The 24,941-nt window shown below is 41.8% G+C and overlaps 1 protein-coding gene across 4 annotated transcripts in view; it reads left to right on the forward strand.

Moving 5' to 3' along the window:
* Positions 1-24,941, forward strand: part of LOC124591691 (monocyte to macrophage differentiation factor 2) — a 141,220-nt gene that overhangs the window by 10,987 nt on the left and 105,292 nt on the right. For 3 of the 4 annotated variants that reach the window (XM_047131762.1, XM_047131761.1, XM_047131763.1), the window contains one exon: positions 5,850-5,962. In XM_047131762.1, the coding sequence (XP_046987718.1) occupies positions 5,892-5,962 (71 nt within the window). In that variant the 5' untranslated portion in view covers positions 5,850-5,891. The remainder of the gene's footprint in view (positions 1-5,849; positions 5,963-24,941) is intronic. The other variant, XM_047131764.1, reaches the window with a different exon arrangement.

Raw genomic sequence — 24,941 nt, forward strand, 5'->3', positions numbered from 1 at the left:
GCGGTTTATCGAACTTCGTTTGAAGTTCATTAATATGATCTTCATTTATACAGATGGCTCTAAGACCAATGACAGTGTCGGGTGTTCTTTTATTGTTGGGGCACACAGTTTCAAATACCGGCTCCATGGCCATTGTTCGGTCTTCACAGCTGAGCTATTTGCCCTCTATCAGGCTGTTCTTTACATCCGCCGCCACCGAAATTCTGCTTATGTCATCTACTCTGATTCCCTGAGCGCCATCCAGAGCCTCAGCGATCCATATCCGGTTCACCCTTTCGTGCACCGGATCCAACGCTCTCTTCAGCACCTGGCGGACGACAGTTCTCCGGTTACCTTTATGTGGGGGAGTACAATTCATCTGGTAGGGGCCTTATAATTGACCAGCTTCTCACAAACCATGATTCTGTGCCGCCTCAGTGGTGGTTCTCCTATGCATTTCATTGCTGGCATGTTTTCAGCTGTTGATCTAATGATCTCTTCCTGTAAGTCTGTAACTTTGCTACATTGGTACTACATTGTGATCTTTTTAACAGTGAGCACTTTTCCTGTGATCCTGTCATTTCCTTGCCACTGCCAGACTGACTGACTACCATGTTGGGCACTTCATGGAGCCAACTGGCCTTTATCTGTCTCTGCTGTTACATTTGCCGCCTCTCTGTCAGACTGTATTGAAGAGGTTGTGCAGTATATCTCAGACATGATCATACATGCCATTGGAACTGCCATTCTGTTTTCTACTGGAGTCCCCATCCCCACCATTGGCTGGTGCCATGGTGGACCAGAGAAATTGCAGTAGCTGTTCCAGATTGCCAACGAGGTGTGCAATGATTTTGCAGACCAATCTTATCACTTTCAGATGACTTCATGCTACGGCTCACTGTTTGATCAAAAAGAAGTAATGCTGAGAGAACTATGTTTCCTCCCTGTTGATGTATATCTCTTCATCTCAGGTGTGGGCCAAGCTCCGTAGTCTTATTGGCTGCCAACATTCAACAGCTATTCCAGGTCTTGTTCGACAGGGTGGTCTTTGTACCAATTCATCAGTTCATGCAGAACACCTTGCGACCCATTTTGTGATGGCATTGGCATTCTCTCCATATCTGGGCACCCCTTTGTGTTTGATTCCCCATCAGGCTGAGTCCTGTAATGAACCCTTTACTGATTGGGAACTACTTCATGTTCTTGTCTCATCCCACAGCACAGCTCAGCCCCTGATTTAATTTGCAGTCAGATGATCCGTCATGTGAATGTTCCCCAGAGGCAAAATCTTCTCAGGGTTTTCAACAGTATTTGGCTCCAAGATGGCTTCATCTTGAAGTGGCTAGATAGCGTAGTTAATTCAGTCGCTAAATTGGGCAAGAACCTAATGTCTATCGACAGTTACTGGCCGATTGACCTGACCAATGTACTCTTTAAGTTGCTTGAAAGGATGGTTGCCTGCAGATTATGCTGTGTTCTCGAATCTCGGGGCCTTTTGTCCCCCCTATCAATGTGGTTTCCAGGAGGGACGATCTATAACCGACCATCTGCTTAGGTTGGAAGCAGCAATCTGAAAAGCTTTTTCTAAACTCCAACACCTTATTGTAGTCGTTTTTGACCTGCATAACACTTTTGACACCAATTGGTGTCGTCACATTTTACTTACCTTCCTTGACTGGAACTTTTGATGCCCTGTGTCTATTTTTATTCATCAGTTTTTATCCCACTGGTTGTTCCAGGTTAGAGTCAGCACTTTACTCATCTCTCCATGGGTCTAAGGAAACTGCAATGTGCAGGGCTCTGTGTTGAATGTCACTCTCTTCCTCATAGACATGAATGGCTTTTGACATCTGTTGGGCTGCTGGTCAACCCTATGTTGTACATTAGTAATTTTTGCATTTGGTACAGTTCCCACTCGTTAGTCTTTGATGAATGCCAGCTCTGAGGTGCCATCCAGTGGCACTCTGCGTTTGCTCTGTAGTTTCCAATTCTCTCCTATAAAAATCTGAGTCATGTGTTTCTGTCATCATAACATTGTCCATTCTGACCAAGAACTCTACTTAGGTACACAACACTTGGGCATTGTAGTATAGTCCATTTCTTGAGCCTCCTTTTGGATAAAAAGCTGAATTGGCTGCCTTATACTTGTCATCTGAAGACTAGCTGCATGCTTAATGCTCTCTGCTTCCTTGCCTACACATCTGAGGTTGTGGATCATGCTACTGTTATCTTTACTCAATGGACCCTAGTCTCGTTCTGAGTGTAGTATAGTTGCCAGATTTATGACTCGGCAGCTGCTTCAGCTTTGAAACTGTTAGACCCACTCCTCCATCATGGTGTATGTCTGGGCACTGGTGCTCTTTGGACTAGTCCTCTAGACAGTCTCCTTGCCGAAGCAGGGATCTTCCCTCTTCAGATTTGATGGTACAAGCTCTTGGTCTCCTAAGCAATCGCCATTTGACTATCCCATGATCATCCCATATATCCCATTCTCTTCTTTGGATACAAGGGATGTCGTCATGCTGATATCTGCCCGTGTGTGGAATTACCAGTTGGAATGCTCCTATCTTCCCTCTGTCAAGATCTCCCATCTCCCCTTCCAAGACTGTGTTCCGCATGTTTTCTCACGTATTCCCCCTTGGATGGCACCCAGGCCCTTCGAAGATCCTGAAGTCGCAGTTGTTCCCATGACCTTTCAACGTCTGTTACTTTCAGTTTTTCAAGAGTTCCAGAGTGCTACCATCTTTTACACCAGCAAATCTAAAACTGAGGATCAGACAGGATATGCTTTTATGTCACAGTCCTCTGTCATCTCCACATTGGTCACACCAGGTTAACCTATAGTTTTATTTTGTATAACAAGCCACCCCCACGCTGAGGTTGTGAAGCTGTACAGATAGAGTAGCTCATATCTTGGTGGAATGCACTCTCCTTTTGGCCCTCCATGCTAAGTATGGACTTCTGGATTCATTGCCTGTAATGTAGGCAGACTTTCATGGATGGTTGACCTGGTTCTCAGTTTTTTCTCTGAAAGTGGTTTTTATTATCAGTTGTAATGTTTTAATCCACCTCTGGAGAAGGGACGTGATGATTGGGGATGGGACATCTCCTGGTGTGTGCTAGATCTGGGGCTTCCCCTGACCCTACCTCCTTGACCAAGCTACTCCTTCCTCTCTCTTTCAATCACTTTTAGATTTGGTTTGCCCCCTTTGTACTGTACCCAATTTTCCATTCTAGGTGTTGTCACACTCTGTTGAGTAGTGGGTACTCTTGACTGTTATGGTTCAGGAGTGGGATAGCTGTGGATGGGATGTTTCCTGTTGCATGCTCACCTGCTGACTTCCCTATTTCCTTCATATTGCTTTTATTATGGGCTCTACAAAATGTGACCATTAGGTTTTTATAGCCCTCTCACTTTTACTGTTATGAATCTCCCGATTACATGAGAAAGTGATCTTGGTAGACGTCTCAACTTCTGGATGCGCCACTCTTGGATCGAAGGACAGGTGACTTTGTTGTTGGTCCCACACTCTGGAAACATATGCACTATCTGATAGAAAGTATCTGGACATCTGTTTGTGGTCATTAATAAGGGGTGTGTTCCCCTTTATGACTGAACTCTGCTGGGAACACTTTAAATGAGAAGTCTGAATGTCTGTGTAATTTATCTCAGAGGTGTTCCATTGGGTTACGTACAGACATTTGGACAGGCCAATCCATTTCAGGAACATTATTGTCCACAAACCATCGCCTGATACATACTGGTTCACGACAGCCTGCATTGTCAGGGTGATATAGTCATTGTCTCTGAACTGCTCCTGTGCTGTAGGCAGTACACATTGCTCTAAAATGTAATCATGTCCTTCTACATTGAGCATAGTAAGTACAGTAAGAGGACCACACCCTAACCATGAAAACCACCCCCTTACAGTAAAACCACATTCTTTGTACTTCACTGTTAACACTACACGTGATGGGCGGTAAAGTTCTCCAGACACTGTCAAACCCAAATCCTTCTATCAATTTGCTACAGGGTATTAGATGATTTATCACTCCAAATCACTCATTTCCGGTCATCTGCTGTCAATTGACACCACCTGATTGATTGCTTAGTATAGACTATATACAGGTGTGGCTTTTGAGGAGCTGCCCATTGTACTCCAGTCTTTTTAACTCCCTACACACAGTCATTGTGCTAGTTGGACTGCTGGCAGCACTTTGGAACTCATGAATGATTCCTTCCACTGATTTAATATGATTGTTGACACACACCCTCCACAACGCTTGATGGTCCCTGTCCATCAGTATACGAGTTCTGCACAATATTGGTTTAACTATTGTTGTTGCTTTGCTTTTCCACTTCACATTCGCATAACCAACAGCTAACTTGTGCAGCTTTAAAAGTGTTGAAATATCTCTGATGGATTTATTACTCAGGTGACGTCCAATGACTAGACGATTTTCGAGGTCACTGTGATCTCCTGGCCAAACTATTCTGGTGTTACTACCTCTCTATTGACAACACAAAACTCTTTGTCTCCTTATATAATGGCAGATATGCCTTTTGTGACAAATGATCTATAGCTTAGGTCTAAGATTGGAAGGTGTTAATGCGGTTGTTAGTTGACAGAGCCAATGAATGTGAAATAAAATTTGTGGTAACATATTGACATGCAGTTTAGTTTGAAGTATGAGTTGACACTACATGTAACGCAGCTTGCTGAGCATGATGCCCTTTTTGCAGTAAAAACTAAATTAATAACTCTATGGTAGGTAATGGACACATTTTCAATGAGTATTTTGATCCATATTACATACATCTGTCATACATAATGCATAAAAAAATGCAAAGGGAATTCACTGTGTATCTTTTCCAGACACATAAATAAACATATGAGAAGAGTACAGGCCACATGGCTAGTCATGGCCTTGTTGAACAACCAGTCCCGAAATTTGTCTGAAGTGGTTTAAGAAAAACTAAATCAGAGTGATTAAATGTAGTGTGAACCTGTGTTCTCCTGAATCTGGACCCACTGTCTTAAGAAGAATGACCTATGTCAGTTGGTTATACAACAACTGTACAGTGTCAGTGATTAATGAATATTTGCACAATGTAGTGTTTTGTCTTTGTTGATGAAGATAGAAGCACTGATGTTTAGCTGCTTATGAAGTTTTTCATTGGACAGTTTTGGGTATGTTATGTCCACCGTCAGAAGTTGAGAATGCAATATAAGACATGGAAGTCATTGTAGAGGAATCATGTGTAGGGACACAGGAGGAACTTGTCATTTGACCAATGAGGACTGGAGAGATTGTAACATACAGTTCTTCGTTACACTCAAATTACAAAAGTTGTGTGAGCTCATGGGACACTGATTATGCTGTTATGTCTGCAAGGAATGACAGATTAAATTTCTTGGTGGGCCACTATGTGTTTTTTGAGGGGAATAAACTGTTAGCTGGTACCTGCTTTCATCCTCTCACTTCTGTCTCCATCAACCCAAAGTTTCATTGTACAAACACTCATTAATCAGTGGTATATACAGTTACATTGTGTGCAAACATTATTATTTGTTATAAATTATATCAGTATTTGCAACACTATTGTTACAAAATATGGATATCATTCTCTTAGAGATGAGTTTCTGCAATTGGAGCCATGACATGGAGTGCCTTTATTTATTAGTAAATAGTAAGCTTGTATTTCTTTGCATCCCATCATGGCTCTTCGTGAAGGTACTTGCTAACATTTTTCTCAGTTACATAATCTATCGTAGTTTTTAAGCTTATGACCTGAAGTGTAGCTTTTCTCAGTACTTATTATACTCTTTTTCTAACTTCGTTGTTTATCAGCTGCAAAAATGTAACAGTGTTCCAGATGCCGGTCATGCCTGCTGAGCAGAATTTTTACAATGGCTCCATACAAGCTTCAACACATTTGGATGGCTGTGAACAATGTATTTAACTTTTCATGGGTGCAAAAGTAAGTTCTTTTCTTTTTTACTGTTAATTTTTGTTCTACATAGGTGCACTACAATTGTAGAAGTGGCCAACCTATTTAAAATTAACAAAGATTAAAATACACCAGAACATCTAAGAGGATTTGGTCTTTCCAATTTGATTACTATTTCTTCATGGCTATTGGAATGTGCCTCCTGGGTCTCGCTGAATCACAAGATACTTGAAGAGCTAGGGTATATATGATTGAGTTCAGGCCTGGTGACCCCATGTTTCCAATCTGAGAGTGCCTCACCATGGACTTCATTATACTGGCAAAGCAAATCTAAGTAATTCACAGAATTTTCTGTCTAGATTGCACTTTCCTCCTCCTGTTTACGCATTTCGCCAGACTGCTATCATCACATCTGCTGTAAACCAAAAAAGGTATAACATTAGATACACTTTATTTCACGTATCTAGAAAGATGATGTGCTCACAAATGCAGCATACAAATATGAAAGTACATATCAGTAGCTTAAAGAATTAGTTCTACATATTATGACAAGTAGCACATGACATATCATATTTGAGAACACACTGGCAGCAACAAAATGACATATGAGGAAATAAATTGTTCACCCGACACCAGATTGTGCTTCCAACAAAAAAAAAGCAGACTCTACTTTAAAAGTAATGTAACAAGTTTCAACATAAGTAAAACATAAATTACATTAAAAATACATTTTTCATTTGTGTTCCTTTATTTTAGTAAGCAATAAAGAAATCATCTATATGGATCAGTTCATGTAAATGTGTATGGACCTACTGTGGACCCCAAGTGGATGGAAGGGGGGGGGGGGGGGGGATGGTAGGTGGATGTGGTAGTAGAGCAGTTACAACTTAGATGAAGATAGTTAGAGTAAGAGATTCAACTATTTAAAAATATCTTTGTTGTCATGTAAAAGTAAGAAGAAAGACTTAAAATATAACATCCAAGATAAAAAATAAAATAGTATGGTATATTAAAATGGCATAATATGGAAAACAAATTTAGATTAAGATGAGGGAAATTGTGGCATTTAGAAGAACAATAGAAGGACTATAGGCAAAATATAATGTCTTCAATGACAAATTTATGGGTGCATGAATGGAGGCCAACCGTACCACAACTTTTTGTGGAAGTAATGGGAAAGTAATGAGGGATTGGATGTTCGATGGAGCAGTTGGGCATTATAACTTGTTTTAGAAAATGACAAAGAATCAATTCTTTCTAAAATCCGTTTGCTCATTTATGACCCATTCTGACCATATCTTTTTTTGTGAGAATGTATCTAAAGTTCCTCTAAATTATTGAAGGTGCATTATACAGGATTTTAAGGCCTTCCATAAGGGGTCAAGGTTATGCTTCTTGGAATTTAAATGGTTTCACAATGCACTCTTGTATTTATGTTCCCTATAACTTGTTACAAAATTCCTGCCAGTCGGGCATGTGTAAAACTTGTCACAGTCCCTGCACTTAGTTTATATATTACAGCTCTCTGAATTTGTTTATGTCATTATTTTTGTAGAAAGTGCAATCTATTGTGTAGAATACTATCATTACAGAATTTGACTTTTAAATTAACTTTTTTAACAACTTGCAATGTGCTCATAATAGGAGATAAACTTTGTTTTGGTTGTGTTTGGTTTTCATGCCTTTTCTTTTTCTCTTTAATGTCCTCATTGTCCTACACCTTCTAAAACAGTTAAATATCACTACCTGTGAAACAGTGCACAACTCACATTCAATTGCCTATTACCCTAGAGGCAATTTGAGGATATTGTTAATATTGACATAAAATAAGCCCACTTATGGGAATTCCAATGACACAAGTCAGAACTAATGATGATATCAACAGTGGTTTGTTTATGGGAATGGTCAATGACCAGTGTCCCATTACTTTTCTTGAATGATAGGTCCAACAATCTGATACTTCCACCCTTTTCTGACTCTACTGTGAATTTAATTTTTGTTATATTTCTTAACTACATCATTGTCATTATCAATTATGCTTTTTATAGAATTATATCGTCAACACATTTATGATAAAAAAATAATATTCTAGAAAAATCTGGATTTAAGTTACAAATTCCTTTTCCAAATCATTCACAAAGATATTGGCATGCATTTGTTCTGAAATATTACTCTCACAAATATCTTTGCAAGCTGTTGTCCATAGTCAAACCCATGTTCTGAAAGTAGATCTTAGTATTAAACTGAAAATAGTGAAAGATAAAGATAATTCTAAAATTTCCAAAAGTCCACAATTTCTTCCAATAATCTTTTTGTGAGCAATGTGATTATTTCTTACAACATCCATTGTTTCTTTTACCAAGCTGTTTGTCCGAAGATTTGTGATATTATCAAATGAAGCTAATGTAATTCTTCTGAACATTGCTCTTTCAAATCATAGAAGTAAACCAATAGCTGTTCTTAGTATTATTGTTCCTGTGGTCTTTAATCCAAAGATTGGTTTGATGCTGCTCTCCGTGCTACCCGACCCTGTGTGAGCCTCTTCATTTCCAAAAAACTACTGCAAACTACATCTTTCTGAACCTGCTTGCTGTATTCATCTCTTGGTCTGTCTCTACAATTTTTAATCCCCCCCACCCCCCACCCCCACCCACACACACATTTTACTCCAGTACTAAATTAGTGATCCCTTGAAGTTACAGAACGTGTCCTATCAACTGATTCCTTCCTTTGATCAAGTTGTCACAGATTTCTTGTCTTCCCAATTCTGTTCAGTACTTCCCCGTTATTTACACGATTGACCCATTTAATCTTCAGCATTCTTCTGTAGTACCACATTTCAAAAGCTTCTGTTCTCTTTTATCTCCTGTTTATTGTCTGTATTTCACATCCGTACGCTCCAGACGAATACCTTCATGAAAGATTCCCTAACACTTAAATCTATATTTGATGTTGACAAATTTCTCTTTCAGAAATGCTTTTCTTGCCATTGCCGGTCTACATTTTGTATCCTCTCTACTTTGTCCATCGTCATTTATTTTGTTCCCCAAACGGCAAAACTCCTGTACTACTTTAAGTGTCTCATTTCCTAATCTGTTCTTAATATTGTAAGATTTCTTTTATGAATAGACTTTTAAAGAATTTAATCACATTCACTCTTGATCTTATAATTAGGGCAAGAAGGGTTATTAAGTATTAGTTTGACTGGTTGATCAGGAATATGTAACTTAAAGTGGGATCTAAGAACAGGTAAAAATGAGTTTATGCTCACTTATGTGGGAGAGTTGAATGTGGAACTGACCTTGGAGGAGGTCCCAGTGCTGGAGTTACTCAGTTCTGGTGACGTCTGGTCGAGTAGTCGAGAAGGCATAAGTACTGCTGCTGCCGCCATTGCCAGTGCTGCTGCTGCTGTTGCCACTGCCACCACCACTGCTGCTGTTGGGGGGAGGTGAAGATGAAGGTCTTCTCCAGACCTGGAGCCTCCAGGGGCTGCACTTGGAGCTTCCAGACTGCTTGAGTGCAGCAAGTTTACATCTTCACAGTCTAGTTCTTTGTCCTAAAACTGGTCACTAAGTATCAGCTGCTGTGGTCTGATTTACAGAATTTGACATTTGTGGAACTTTTTGGATCAAATGTCTGGAGATGTCCCGTAGAGAATCTCCATACTCAACAAATTTTCATCCAGCTCTGACATGCTGCTTACTTGTTGAATTCCCACATTTGAAGCATTTGTCATTTCCACATCCTTGTTTGTTACAGTTTCATGTGTATATGAGTTAATTGATACAGACGTGTCATTTACTGTTTACTGAAGCATGAAAAACACATGTGAAATATATTTATATTTCACTTATGCTTAAACTCGTACTTCTTTGAAAGTAGAGTGTGCTTTTCCAGTGTTTGGTGTGCCATCTGGTAGCAGATGAGGAATTTACTTCCTCACCTGCAACTTTGTTACCATCAGTACGCACTTATACTTGGTGCAGTCAAGTACTGTTTGATACAATACATAGTATTGATTCTTTAAGCTGTTGGTGTGTGTCTTTTATGTTCGAGTACTGTATTTGTCTTTCATCAATTTGTGAGTACATCTTCTTTCTATTAATATGTGAAATATCATGTGTCCCATGTTTATGTCGGCTTACGACAAACCCGATGATCTCTCCCAGGGGACACCACCCTGTTGTATGCATGATGCTGAGGGCTATGCTGACAGTAATCTAGCTACTGCCTGGGCCACCCAAGTCAGACAAGCTTCAGCCGAGGTGCCCGACAAAGAACGTCCCACAACTTGGGGAAGGAAGGAGCTTGCAATTTCCCAAGGATCTCTGCCATCAGTGATTGGCCACAGGTGTGGTGACTTAGACTTCCTGAGCTGCAGACTGGCCAGTGCCACTAGACCTCTTCTGCTGTAAACTCTGGGCATATTTCAGGGACCATTGTTAGTTACAGTGGTGGAACATTGTGTATTTTGGAGAAGGGAGTAGGTGCTGTAGTGGGAAACATCTGAGCCATCTTACCACCTTTCAGTGGTATAAAGCTTGCTCAGGCACATGGGGCTCTGTGACCTTAATTCAAACCTCCTCCTGATGGGACAGGTATATCGTTAGATAGTACATGCACCCACCCAACAAAGAGAGTTGTTCAGTCCACCCAAGAAGTAATCTCAGAACTATAGTAACAGGGCACTGGTTTGCCGTAACCCTTTTGTTGTAATCAAGAGAGCAGAGGGAACTTTTGAGATCATCCCTTTCTGTATTCACAAGAAGTTGGAGGGTATTTGTGGGTCATTAAAAGGCGTTAAATGAGTTCGTGATGAAACGCTTCTAGTTGCAACTGCCAAGTCATGCCAAGTATCTAAGTTTCTGGGATGCAGGGCTTTAGGTGGGTCAATTGCATACCACCCTTAACTTCTTACAGAATGTAATGTGAGCTGCACCCTGAGGAATTACGTGAGGAATGGGAAAACATGGGTGTCATGGAAATGCGGAACTGTACAAGGAGAGTCAATGGGACATTGGAGAAAACTGCAACCTTTATTCAGATCTTAAACACTCCATTATTACCTATTCTTGCAGGCTATGTCTGCTTTTAGGTTCGAACATTTTTGCCCAATCCAATGTGATGCTGTAAATGCGAAAGATTCGCTCATACCACTGTTGTATGTAATGGGAGGGCTATGTGTCAGAATTGTGGAGGCCAAGTGTGCAAATCAGATGCCTCTTGTACATTCCCTCCAAAACGTATAAACTGCTGTGAGGATTGTGGTATCATCCAGAGATTGTGGTGCCATATCAAAGTTGGCAGTGCTTTTTGATACCGTAGATGTTAGCGAGATCTGGCTGCAATCTGCAATGACGAATGGAAGAGGCTGAAGAATATACACCCTCTCTCTCTGCGCAGCAGCATCCTCAAACAGAGGTCCCCTCCCAGGGGGCTCATCGGTCTTTGGCAGGTTTGTGCTTGGCTACCAAGGGGCCCCAGCCTTTGCTGCATGTTTTCCCTTCTGTGCTGCATGTCTATTCTCTTGCTGTTCTTTTTCCCCTCCCTTGGAGAACGTTTTTGGGAATGTTACACATTTTCTGTAGCTGACATAAGAACAGTCTCGCCACTTTTTTTTTTTTTTTCTTTTTTTTTCCTTTTTTTGGTTCATCTTCTCCTATCCTTCCTCCACTTAAGCATTTGAGGCTTCTCCTTTTGTTTTTCCTCCCTGTGCACTCGTGAAGGTCGGAAGGTATGACCTGAGGTGTAAACAATCCCCTAAGGCAGGTGAGCCCCTCTCTGAGGGGGCCCCCAGTTGGAAGGACCGCGTCATTGGAGACAATGGCAATCGTGGGGGATTTTCTCACAATGAGTCAATCATCATCTTTGCAGTCCACTTCTACCAAATGTAAATGGAATGAAGCTCCCAATTCGAAGACCCTTCCAGCTTCCTTGTCCTGAAGACGGTCAGTCCTTTGCAACAGTAAATCCATTTCTAATTCAGAAAGATGTTGGTGCAGTTGCTGGCCCTGTGAAATCCTGCTCTCGTTTATGCAATGCACTTTCCTTTTGGAGACTACTACTGATTCTCAAACAGAACAAGTGTTTGCCGCTTTGCTTTTCCACAGCTATCCTGTTCATGTCGAGGCCCATAGAACTCTGAATTCTTCCTGTGGTGTTATTTCCACTAGGCTGCTTGATGGTCTGACCAAGGCAGAAATCCAAACGTACCTCTCTGATCAGGGTGTCATTGCCGTCCATTGGGTGATGAAGAAGGTAGATGCATCATCAGTGCTCACACACATTCTTTTTCTCACCTGTGATAGAGTGGTGCTTCCATCCAAGATTAAAGCAGACTTTGAAGTTATCACAGTATGACCATACATTTTGGACCTTATGGACTGCTACCTGTATCATAATTCCAACCACACTTAAATGTCTTGTCAACATCCGGTAAAATGTATAACCTGTGGTAGGAATGCGTACAAGGGTGATTGTCCACCTCCTCCCCGCTGAATCAACTGTAATGGCGACCATGCCGCCTGCTACCAAGATTGTCCTATGTATCTCGATGAGCGGGCTGTCCAGGAGATCCAGATAAAGCAAAAAGTGCCTTACCCAGTCGCTCACAAGTTTTTGGCTAGTTGCAAATCGTGGGTTCTACCATCTGGCATTTACAATACCGTTATTGCTACATCTTGCCCCATGAAGGAGAGGGCTACGCAGACATGTGATGTCAAATTCAGTACTGAGGTTGTGAAATCGCCCAGTGTCATGATAGCATCACTATCTCCTCGTCCACCTGTGCAACAAGACGCCAAACATTTGCCTCCCAGGGTGAAGTCACCTGCTGCACAACCGGTGGGACAGAAGGAATACTCCCGCGAAGAATTCCTATGTTTTTCCAGCCAACACACATCTAAGTCTTCCTCTGTCAACTGGAAAGGCTCGAAGAAGACAGACAAAGGCAAATAGTCTTCTTCTTTGCCAATTCGGAGATCCTCTTTGATAGTGTCGCCACACGATAATCTCTGCAGATAGATAGGGGGAGAGTGGTGATGCCTCTGTAGATCTCATGGAGTAGGATCCTCCAGCCTCTGTGTCCTGTAGCAGTGGGTCTGTGAAGGCTGGCATTCGGCAGCCGCCGAGGTGACACCCCTTCATTTTTCCCTCCTACCATTTCTTCGTTATGGCTCTCCTTCAATGGAATGTTCATGGCCTTCAATCAAACAGAGTATTTTTGCTACTCATAGTATCCCAGCACCTGCTTGTTCTCTGGTGACAGGAAACAAAATTGCATCATATGATCACTTTGAGCTCTCACATTTCTTCCAAGTCCATTTTGACCTTCCTCCCAAGGACGACATTCCATCTCATGGGGAAATCGTGCTGCTCATACTGGGCTGTCAGCAGCAGACAATGTCATAGGGGATCCTATTGCTATCTCCAGCTCCTTGGGGTGTCATTTTGTAGACATTTCGAGCTCCTCCCACTATCACCCTGTCTTCCTCCATCCGAAATGAGCGGAGGAGGCTCAGAATCGTGCATGCTTGAATGCCGCCTTTACTATGCGGGAGCTAGATCGTGCTCTCACTTCATCCTAATCCTCCACCCCACAGTCAGACAATGTTCACATTCAGATGTTGCAGCACTTTTATCTTACGGGCAAGTACTTTCTCCTTCATACATACAACTGCATCTGGGCAGAGGGCACATTTCCCAGATGCTGGTGTGAAGCCACTGTCATACCCATACCTAAGCCCAGTAAGGATGAACACCTTCCTTCTAGCTACCACCCCATTTCTCTCACCATCTGTGTGTGTAAGTTGTTGGAACATCTGATTCACACCCAGTTGGTATGGTGGCTCGAGTCTCACCATTTACTAATCACTGCACAGTGTGGATTTTGAGCAGGCCATTCTGCAGTTGACCATCTCGTCACCTTATCCACCCATATCATGAACAGCTTTCTCTGAAAATCCCAGACTGTGGCCATGTTTTTCGATTTGGAGAAAGCTTATGACATCTGCTGAAGGACTGTTTTATCCTCGGTACTCTCTACACGTGGGACTTCCATGGCCACCTGCCCCATTTCCTTCAGGAATTTGTAAAAGATTGAGTTTTCAATGTATGTGTGGGTTCTGCCTTGTCAGACACGTTGATCCAGGAAAACAGTGTGCCTCAATGTTCCGTCCTGAGCATCGTCCTCTTCGCCATCGCCATTAACTGTATAATGGCCTGTCTCCCGCTGGGCGTCTCGGGGTCTCTTTTCGTTGACAATTTTGGCATCTATTGTAGTTCTCCATTGACCTGTCTCATTGAGCGGCATCTTCAGTGATGTCTTGATCATCTTTACTCGTGGAACATTGACAGTGGCATTTGTTTTCCCACTGACAAAACTGTGTGTGTGAATTTCTGGCTGCACAGTTGGTTTCTTCCGCCACCTTTACATCTTGGCCCTGTTGCTCTTCTGTCTTTTCAGACTATGAAATTCCTGGGTCTCATGCACAGTAGGAAACTTTCTTGGACCTCCCACGTGTCTTACCTGGGAGCCCACTGTATGCGGTCCCTCAGTGTCCTACGTATCCTCAGTGGTACTTCCTGGGGAGCAGATCATGCCACACTCTTTCATTTGTACCGGTCACTTGTCTGTAAGAAAGTAGACTATGGGTATTTCATTTACAAATCTGCACATCCATTCCTCTTATACCATCTTAATACTAACCACTATCATAGCATCCATTCGACCACTGGTGCCTTTTACACTAGCCTGGCTGAGTGTCTGCAAGCAGAAGTTGCCAAACTACTGCTGTCCTACCACTGTGACCACTCCTCAGCAGACATGCATGCCATTGGTCTGCCATGCGTGGCCACCAATCCTATGCCTCCTTTTTCAATGACTCCTTTGATCACCAGTATGGGCCACGTCCCTCTTCTCTGTTACCTCCTGTAGTTCGCCTTCGGCTCTTGCTCTGGGAGCTTAACTTTATGCTACTTGCACTTACCCAGTGGGTGTAAACCCTTCACCACCTCGGCTTCATACAGCAACCCATATTCACCTCGACCTTCATTTGCTTTCTAAGAACACCACCCAGCCCGCCCTGTTGCCTTCAGTTTCACGACTTTCGCACAGAACTTCACGATGGTACCTTTGTGTACACTGATGGCTCTTGAACTGACCATGGTGTCGTATGTCCCTTCACCATTGGCAGCAATGTTTTTTCAGTATCGGCTTGCGGAATGCTGCTCAGTATTTACAGAAGAACTTTTCACCCTATATCAGGCCGTGCAGTACATCCGCTGACTTAGGCTTTTTAATTGCGTCATCTGCTCCGACTCTCTGTGCCCATCAAGGCCTCTATGTGCTGTACACTGTCCATCCCTTAGTGTAATGGGTCCAGGAGAGCTGTCACACGCTCACGCTTGATGGAGCCACTTTGATATATATGTGGGTTCCTGGTCATGTTGGTCTGAAAAGAAACGAGGCTGCTGAAGTTGCTGCCAAGGCTGTAGCCCTCGCACCTCAACCTGCTAGTTGTTACATTCCCTCTGATGATCTCTGTCTTGCTGTCAGTCTGCAGGTGGTGTCACTTTGGCACCAAGACTGGCCCTCCCTTCACAGGAAGAAGCTCCGGGTTATTAAGCCTCTCCCAGCGGCTCGGACAACCTCCTCTCAGCTCTCTCACCATGAGGAGATCATTTTAGCCAGGTTGCACATCGGGCACTGTCTTTATAGCCATCACCATTTGTTAAGTGGTGCTCCCCCACCACTTTGTACTCACTGCACTAAACCTTTGAAGTACACCATTTCCTTACAGAACGTCCTTTTTTTTTTTTAAAAAAAAAAAAAACACCTTACATTCTCATTTGTGTTTGCCGTTTGAGTTACTGGCCATTTTAGCGAACAGCAGGCTGTCGGCCACATTTTACTTTTTATCCATTGTAGCAATTTGGTGAAGGCCATTTAATTTTTAGTTCAGGACCTCTGTTTCTCTATGGTGTATTCTATTCACCGTGCTCCATGTCCCTGTTTTTAGCTGTCTTCGCTTCAGTCATTTGAGTTTAACGTGTACTCTTTTTTAACTCCTCTCTTTGTCTTTGTGTTCTACGCTTCTGACATGGGCTTAGTATGAACCTAGTTGTTTTTGCTCCCTAAAATAACACCCCCCCCCCCCCCCCTCCCTCCTGCGGGTCCGGCCGTAAGAATAGGCCCGACGTATTCCTGCCTGTCGTAAGAGGTGACTAAAAGGAGTCTCACATGTTTTGGCCTTTGTGATAGTCCCCTGTTGGGTTTGACCTCCATCTTTCTAAATTTTCCCAAAGAGTGAGCCAATTGGGGAAGAGCGCCTTACTTTGTGCATCGTGTCCATCGTGCATTGAGATCTTTAGCCCACTTTCTCGTCGTCGCATTGCAGTCCCACCCATTCTCCATCTCTTGGGCGAAGACACCTTCCTGGGTGCATTTTCCACCATGCAGTATGCAGTGTCACTTTCTGTCCCCGACGATGACCATGGACTTCTTTGTACCTCATATCCAGCATGGTAGCCAGTCTGTTGCGGTGGGGCCGCCATGTACCCTGCTGGTTGTAGCCCCCTGACAACACGGGGATTGCTCTGCCGATTCCTGCGCCGATTATGGGAGCTTTGTATACTCCAATGCACAGCCGTCCATCTTACGCCGCCTAAACTCTATACAACATTGGGGGTTACATCTTGTGATCAGAGCGTTCTATACTAGTTCTGTTGAGAGTCTTCATGTTGAAGCTGGTGAATTGCCACTAACCTACCGGTGCGATCTACTGCTTTGTCAGTATGCCTGTCGGCTCTTATCAATGCCCGACCACCCATCTTATCGTTCCTTTTTTGACGGCTCCCTGTAACCTTTAGAGTGGGCGAGAGCCAAACGCCACCTTGGCTCCAGGCTCAGGTTTGCGCTCACCTTGACCTTAGCTCGCTCCCAAAGGAGGTTACCCCAGTTTTGGTATACCGCTCGTGGTTTGTCAAACTTCGTTGAAAGTTCATTAATACGATCTTCATTTATACAGATGGCTCTAAGACCAATGACGGTGTCGGGTGTTCTTTTATTGTCGGGGCACACAGTTTCAAATACCGGCTCCATGACCATTGTTCAGTCTTCACAGCTGAGCTATTTGCCCTCTATCAGGCTGTTCTTTACATCCGCCACCACCAACATTCTGCTTACGTCATCTGCTCTGATTCCCTGAGCGCCATCCAGAGCCTCAGTGATCCGTATCCGGCTCACCCTTTCGTGCACCAGATCCAACGCTCTCTTCAGCAGCGGGTGGACGATGGTTCTCCGGTTACCTTTATGTGGGTTTCTGGCCATGTCGGTATCCCTGGGAACGAAGCTGCTGATGCCACGGCCAAGGCTGCGGTCCTCCAGCCTCGGACAGCTTCTGATTTTAGCAGGGTCATTTGTCAGCGCATTTTATCGTTGTGGCCTGTCGATTGGTCTACACTTACTGAAAACAAACTTCGGGCCTTGAAACCTCTCCCCACAGCTTGGACGACCTCTTCACACCCTTCTCGGTGGGAGGAGACCGTTTTGGCCTGGTTACGGATTGGACACTGCCAGTTCAGCCACCGCCATCTGCTGACGGCTGCGCCGGCGCCGTTGTGCCCATGTGGGCATTTGCTGACGGTACGCCACATTTTAACGTCCTGTCCGAATTTTAATACACTGCGCATTGATCTTGGCCTGCCATGTACTCTGGATGAAATTTTAGCGGATGACCCAGGAGCAGCTGCTTGCGATGTTTGTTTTATCCACTTGACAAACCTGTCTAAGGACATTTGATTATGCTGTTTTCTTTTAAACCCTTGCCTGTTAAAGTGCCTTTTATAGTGTTGTCCTTTTTAGTTGCTGTTTTAACATTGTGCCTCGCTGTGCATTCATAATTTAGTCTGGGTGCTAATGACCACTGTAGTTGTGCGCCCTAAAACCACAAAAAAAAAAAAAAAAAAAATATTCATCAGTGACCATGGTGTGGTGGTGGAGCATCGTGTCACAGAGCTTCACCACCTGGATAGGAGACTGGCACAAACCTCTGCTGAAAACATCCACACTTGACTTAAAGATGTGGTATGTGCCAATGTGGCAGTTGGCTATTGAAGCAAAATAGTCATTCATGGGCAACCTCAGAGGTACCTAATACACCTCAATCGTTTAAGGCTTAACCAGGCAAGTTAACCTCTATGTAGGTAGACCACCACTTCCTAATGTATGAAATCACATTACACTTTCGTTCTTTTCTTTTCTTATATGTAAGCTATATGTAAACTGAATGTTATAGACACCAACAAAGGTAAGTTAATGAGTTGTTTTGTGACAAGGATAATGTTTCGATATATTATTAAGTATCAGTATGAAAGAAAGTAATAAATATGTTCTTCAATTTATTAATTTCTGTATCTTCACCCTTTTGTTTCGAGAAGTGGTAGCACATGGATTCGTCATAACAGCATTGTTAAAAATGTGTATTTCAACCATTCATTAAAAATATTATAAAAAATCATTGGAAAAGCAATATTTATTCACACAGTTTAGAGGTCAACTCCTATCTGTTCATCATTTCACTTGCCACCGAGATCCTGCATCAACAGGTTCGGTGCAGACAAGAAGAATTTACACAGTATTCGGAGGAGCGTTCCTGCATTAACATTGTCACAATCAAGACTATACTCAATGAAATTAATGTGAAACAGTACATAATGCAAATTATGTTTATTGACCTTGAATGTATTGATATTAAAGGTGTATTGATATTGGTATAAGTTGAAGTTCACCCAGAACTGTACACAGATTCATAAATTACCTTCAAATTTCTTTCAACTATTCTTTCCAATCAATTTTTCCAATCATTCAAGCAGTTATTAATCAATTTCCATTCTCACATCACTATTCAATTGCAACTGTTAAAAGGACAGTGCCGAGTGAAATTTGAACAGACCTTTCAATTGTTGACATAAAAAAGTTTAGAGATAAATGAGTCATATTGCTGTTACAAGAAACGACTGAAACTTTCATTGTATTTGTTAAATGTCCACAAGATTAGAAATGATAAAAACAATGAAGGAGCAAATTCAAATTAAATTCTGCCTACAAACGAGATGAGCCAGGAATTCTGATTTTCAATGGTAACGATAGGAAGCTGCTACACTGTGTGCTTATATGACTGTGCTTGGCACTGTCTCTCTGGCAGTAGATATTCTCTTTTCCTTCTATAAGACTGTGTCAGATAATAATCAGGTTCATTAGTGAATATGGAGCTAAATCTGCTTTAATTGAAAAGTACCAGTACAGACAAAATTTCATTTTTGAAAAATTTTTATTCATAATTTTGTTAAAAACTATTCACAATTGAGTCAAAGGAAATGGCCATTATTGAAAATTCATTACAAAATGCAATATCCCAAGATGTCGTAAATCCGAGCTTGGCAACAGTTGAAATCCGAGCTTGGCAACAGTTAAAGGTAATGCGCTAACTTGTGAAATGGCCGATGGCATTCAAAACAACAAGGATGGCATCCCACTATCAATAAATGATGACACTGGTAATGTAACTAATCATGATGTCACTTTTATGGTACTCGATGAGACAATTTCTCAGCTCTCACTGGGAAACATTTTTTTCAAATAGTGAAACTGGAGGGCGTGAACAGGAAACAGTTCATAAAAGCAATGTAAATACTAGTGAGACACACAATTTGATACAACTAATGTAACAAATAACATAACAGGATCTAAGACAACAGTTTACACAGCAAAATCAGGCATTTAAAGGTTTCAAGAATAATATTAGTCAACAGTTCAGTGAGGTGGGCAAAATTATATGCAATGAATTATCTGACTAACTATCTGGCAAATTGACAGAGCTACGCAAACAACTAAAGCAAGAAATAATTACCGACACATCCTGCAACATAAATACATTCACAGATAGAGTATCATCCATAAATGATAAACAGGAACAACTTGCAGGTGAGCTACAGAACCTTAGTGTAGCATATTCTCAAATTCAGGAGATGCAGTTCCAAGTGGATGCATCGGTAAAAAATGTGACGAACACAGTCAGCAAGCTGTAAGACGTGCAAAAGCATACCTATAGAGGTAAAAAAGTTAAGTCTAAGAGTGGACCATTAAGTTTAGAGTCAAAATTTGCCAAAAAACAGAAAGATAAGATATGTGCAGATGTAAAGGAAATAACTGAAAAAGCTGAAGCTGGGATGCTGAATAAGGGCAGCACCATTGCTGAAAAGGTAGTGTCAGAGTGCAAAATTTATGTAGATACAGCAGAAGAAGCTCTAAAATACAGGGAAAGTCAGTTTCTATCTAAAATAGATTCAGATTTAAAAGAAGCAGAGGAAAAGTTACGAGGCAGTATTGCTAAAACTACTGACATTCCAAAACAACATTTGTCAGAAAACAAACCCATGCCTTTACAGAAGTTAGATACTTTGACTGGTTACACACAATATGTTGCTAGCCCATCAAAGGAAAATAGTGAAGGTTGCAGAATGCAGCAACACTTGCCAGCTGTTGTATCTGTCGAGCAAGTGCAATTGCCATGCACTATGCCACAAGCGAACATAAATGTGCCTCTCACTGACAGTGCAGCGTGTTTATCAGCATTGCTTGCAGGTGAGGGATTACTTAGGCATTGACAATTTCCGAGATTTACCTCTAAAAGGAAAAGAACAAACCCTGTGGTCCTTATCAGAGCATTTTGAAATGTTTTACCTCTTCCTGGACTGAAGCCCAGAAAATTAGATTTGTTGTTGGATATACACAGGGTGACATTCTACTATGGGCATTTGCCACTACTATGAACAGTTTGAGAGAGCCTTTCTGGATAAATATTGGTCTGAGACTGTACAAGAGAGGCTCAGATGTGAAGTATTCAACCCAACTCCATTCAGTAACAAACATGGAAGCTTAAGGGACTATTTTGAAAAATATTTTAATAAAACCAGATACTGGACAAACCCAGTATCTCAAGTAGACATGCTAAAAATTTTAGAGCGCCATCTATTTCCGGCGTAAAGTCAAGTGCCAGCACACCAGTCAGAAACAATAGAGCGAGAGGGCTGTGAAGATGATGTCAGCCAATAGCAGCACACTGACCGACCTGTCTCTAGGATGACAACGGGACAGCAGCGGTCTGCCCCTGACTGTTCACAGCTGAGTTCTACAGAAGTGTCAAGACCAACGACCTGGATAGAAACATTCACTGTATTACTTTACTTGTATTGGAATTGTATATACTGAAGAGGTTTCTTATTTGCATGTTGCCCTTTGCTTGCAACACTTCTTTTATTGTCAAAGTTAAGTATTGTCATAAAACTCTTTATATGATTTGCTTGAACTGTTGTCTAGTGACTTGAGAAAGCAGGTTTCTTAGGCACCCCATGTTTGACGAGTAGGCAGGATACATTAGGGAAAAACTCATTACCATTCCGGAACATGACACCAGATACTTTCTGTCTATACTGGGCTCAATACATTTGATATACGAAGAGAGACCAGTACAACCCGTGCCTGTTAATATGCAGATACTGCCACAGAGATTTACGGACCAACAAGTGAACAACTGATTCACACTACAACACAGATGGCAACCTTACCGCACACAGACCTCTGGTAATGGTAGTGGTAATCACAACGGCAATACCGAGCGAGGTGGCGCAGTGGCTAGCGCACTGGACTCGCATTCGGGAGGACGACGGTTCAATCCCGCGTCCGGCCATCCTGATTTAGGTTTTCCGTGGTTTCCCTAAATCACTCCAGGCAAATGCTGGGATGGTTCCTTTGAAAGGGCACGGCCGACTTCCTTCTCCGTCGTTCCCTAATCCGATGAGACCGATGACCTCGCTGTTTGGCCTCTTCCCCCAAACTAACCAACCAACCAACAACAGCAATGGCAAAAATCGTAAATTCAAGGGCAGATATAAAAGAAATGGGCAAAAATTTAACAAAAACAACTACAACGGGCAAGTAGAGTATAACTAGCCTGTGGAATATGTGCAGAGAGCTTGACTAGCTAGTTCTCCATAGCAGTCAATGACAAACTTTAAGATTGTGGTTAGTAACAGGGTAACCTGAACCAAACTGTCTTAAAAAGAAAATTACTTGAGAGTGGCTGGCTAGTACTTTCTTTCAGAAGCGAAAATGATTGTTCTGCTGACGCATCTTTAAAAATTTTAAAAAATGTAAAAAAATATATTCCTAACATTTGGCTTTGTTAATTTCTTTCTCAGAATGGAAAGAGTTGTAGTTTGGGGAAGGTGAGACAGAAGGGGCAGGTCACTCAGACCTCAGGGTGAGAGGGACGTACCTAATGTGAGAATGAGGAGAAACAAAGGTGAAGGGGGAGAGATGGTACTTTACTAAATTCAGTGAAGTGGCTTATGAATGGGGCACTACTCATAGGCTAAACAGGCTGATCAGTTTCTTAAACACATGAAATTGGGGAATTCTCAGTTGTGGCAGAAAAGTATGAGGGCTATCCACAAAGTACATTACATTTTGGAATTAAAAATAAATAAAGTATTGGAAATTTTTTTAATTATATACAGATGAAAGCCACGCTTAAATACTACTTTTCTACATAGTTGCCATTTAAATTAAGGCACTTATCATAGTGATAGACGAGCTTGGAAATTCCTTCGTCGTAAAATTCGGCTGCCTGCGCCTTCGACCACGTGGTTACCTCTTCTTGAAGCTGTGCGTCGTCATCAAAATGCTGCATAGCCAACCACTTCTTCATTGCTGGGAATAAATGGAAGTCGCTCGGTGCCAGGTCGGGACTGTACGGCGGATGAGGAAACAACTCCCACTTAAAAGATTCGAGAACTTCACGAGTGGCATTTGCCGTGTGGGCCCGGGCGTTGTCATGAATCAGCAAGATCTTTGAGCCCAACTTTCCCCTGCGCTTGTTTTGTATTGCTCTTCTGAGGTTGTGCAGAGTTTGGCAATACCTTTGAGAGTTTATTGTAGTGCCTCTTTCCAGGAAATCCACAAAAATCACACCTTTTCTGTCCCAAAAGACAGTCGCCACATGGTTGAAGGCGCAGGCGGCCGAATTTTACGCCGAAGGAATTTCCAAGCTCGCCCATCGCTACGATAAGTGCCTTAATTTAAATGGTAACTATGTAGAAAAGTAGTATTTAAGTGTTGCTTTCATCTGCATATAATAAAAAAAAATTTCCAATACTTTATTTATTTTTAATTCCAAAACGTAATGTACTTTGTGGATAGCCCTCGTATAATTCCTTTAACTCAAAAGTGTGGTCTCCTGCGATGAGTAATGTAATCAAGCCATTGATATATTAGGAATCTTACAATATCAGCAGGTATCGGAATCTTCATTTACATCAAGAAAAATTCATATAAAAACTGTGTCCATAAAAGCTACTTGTTTCACTCCATAATATTTATGTTCCATGTATTTAATATAACGTTGAAGTTTGAACATAAAATTTTGAAATGTCAGTTCTGTCAATTCTGCTAAACATGTACCAGCGATGGTCTCTGATAAAGATGTGAAATCTTTGCTTTGTATAGTATCTCTGTTCTTTTTCATAGTGTAGGATAGGGCTTATCAACTTGCAGATATTGAGCGTAAGTACTCGCACCTGTATACACTCTTACTCGCAAGCAGAGCAGCTGCAGTGTGTCTTGTGGAGTGAGGGAAATGCGTGCACACCGTTTGCTCATGACGACATGGGAGAGGTGCCCACTGTGAAATATGATTGGGTCACCTTGACAGAGGTGCCATCTAAGAGCAGCAACGGTGATTCTGTTGTGTGTAATGCTGACAGTATCTTCGTGTCTCAGTCCCCTGTACGAGGAATAATACCTTTTTACACAAAGCATTAGGTGTGCAAAGAGGCAGATGGAAAAAAGAAATCGAGCTTATTTTTGTAAATTATCTTCTGTGTGAGATGTTGTTGTTAACATAGACTTTCAATGTTGTTCATATATTTTAGTATCCCTTGTGGAAGAATTTGAGCAACATTTTCAAGATCTGACTGCATTAGAAAGTGATTTTGATCTGTTCTCCTTTGCATATTCAGCCAATAGTGAAGAGATTTATTGTGAACTAGAGCTAGAAAATATTGACCTGCAGTGTGATATAGAATACAAGGACAAATGTCTTTACAAGAAAAACATCTTGCAGATCTATAGGTATGTCACTCAGGATAGATTTCCTCATTTCCACAAACAGGCGTCCACAATAATATCAATTTTCAGTTCCATGTATGTTTATGAACAATTGTTCTCTGTAATGAAAAGTAATAAGATGTGCCTGAGAAACTCACTGTCTGGTCATAATGTAAACTGCATGCACAACACACAGCAACAATTACTCCAAACATAGAAGTAATTGTTAAGGGGGAAAAAATGCAAGAGAACCAAGAATCCCACACTTTAAATGGCTCATTTTTGTATAACAACTCACTAAGTAAATTAAGAAAAATTTATAACTATATGTTAAAGTGGCACATGTAAATTTTTGTTTATTTGCTTCATTAGCAGCAATAACATTTCATATAATGGTTCCCAAGCAGCTGGTCGCAGATTTAAAATGCATGATGAATGTGCGACAGCAACTTTTCTGTCCCCCACTCAACTCTCCATCCGCTCCCTCCCCCGTCTCTACCCAGTGCCAATAGTGAGGGTAATGTGCTTGTCATGCTCCATCCCCGCACCTTGCTGACCACAGCTTGCACCATGAGCACACATGGTGTGAAGCCCTGGTGTAGAGACTTGGCAGGAATTTCAGGGTGCAAATGAAAATGGAGTCATTTTGTTATGGCTGCAGAAGGCAGGTGAATTATTTGTTTTACTTGTTCAAGTTATGCTGCTATATTAAGTGGAATTTTGCAGAATTCAAATGTTTAAAGGTTCAGATACATTACTTCATGTAGCATTTTGAGAATTACCCAACTTTCACAATTCTTTCATTACTTAATTTTCTCTGCAGTAGAGAGAAATATGTGGACA

The sequence above is a fragment of the Schistocerca americana genome, chromosome 2 (genome assembly GCF_021461395.2).
Source record: "Schistocerca americana isolate TAMUIC-IGC-003095 chromosome 2, iqSchAmer2.1, whole genome shotgun sequence".
Lineage (NCBI taxonomy): Eukaryota > Metazoa > Arthropoda > Insecta > Orthoptera > Acrididae > Schistocerca > Schistocerca americana.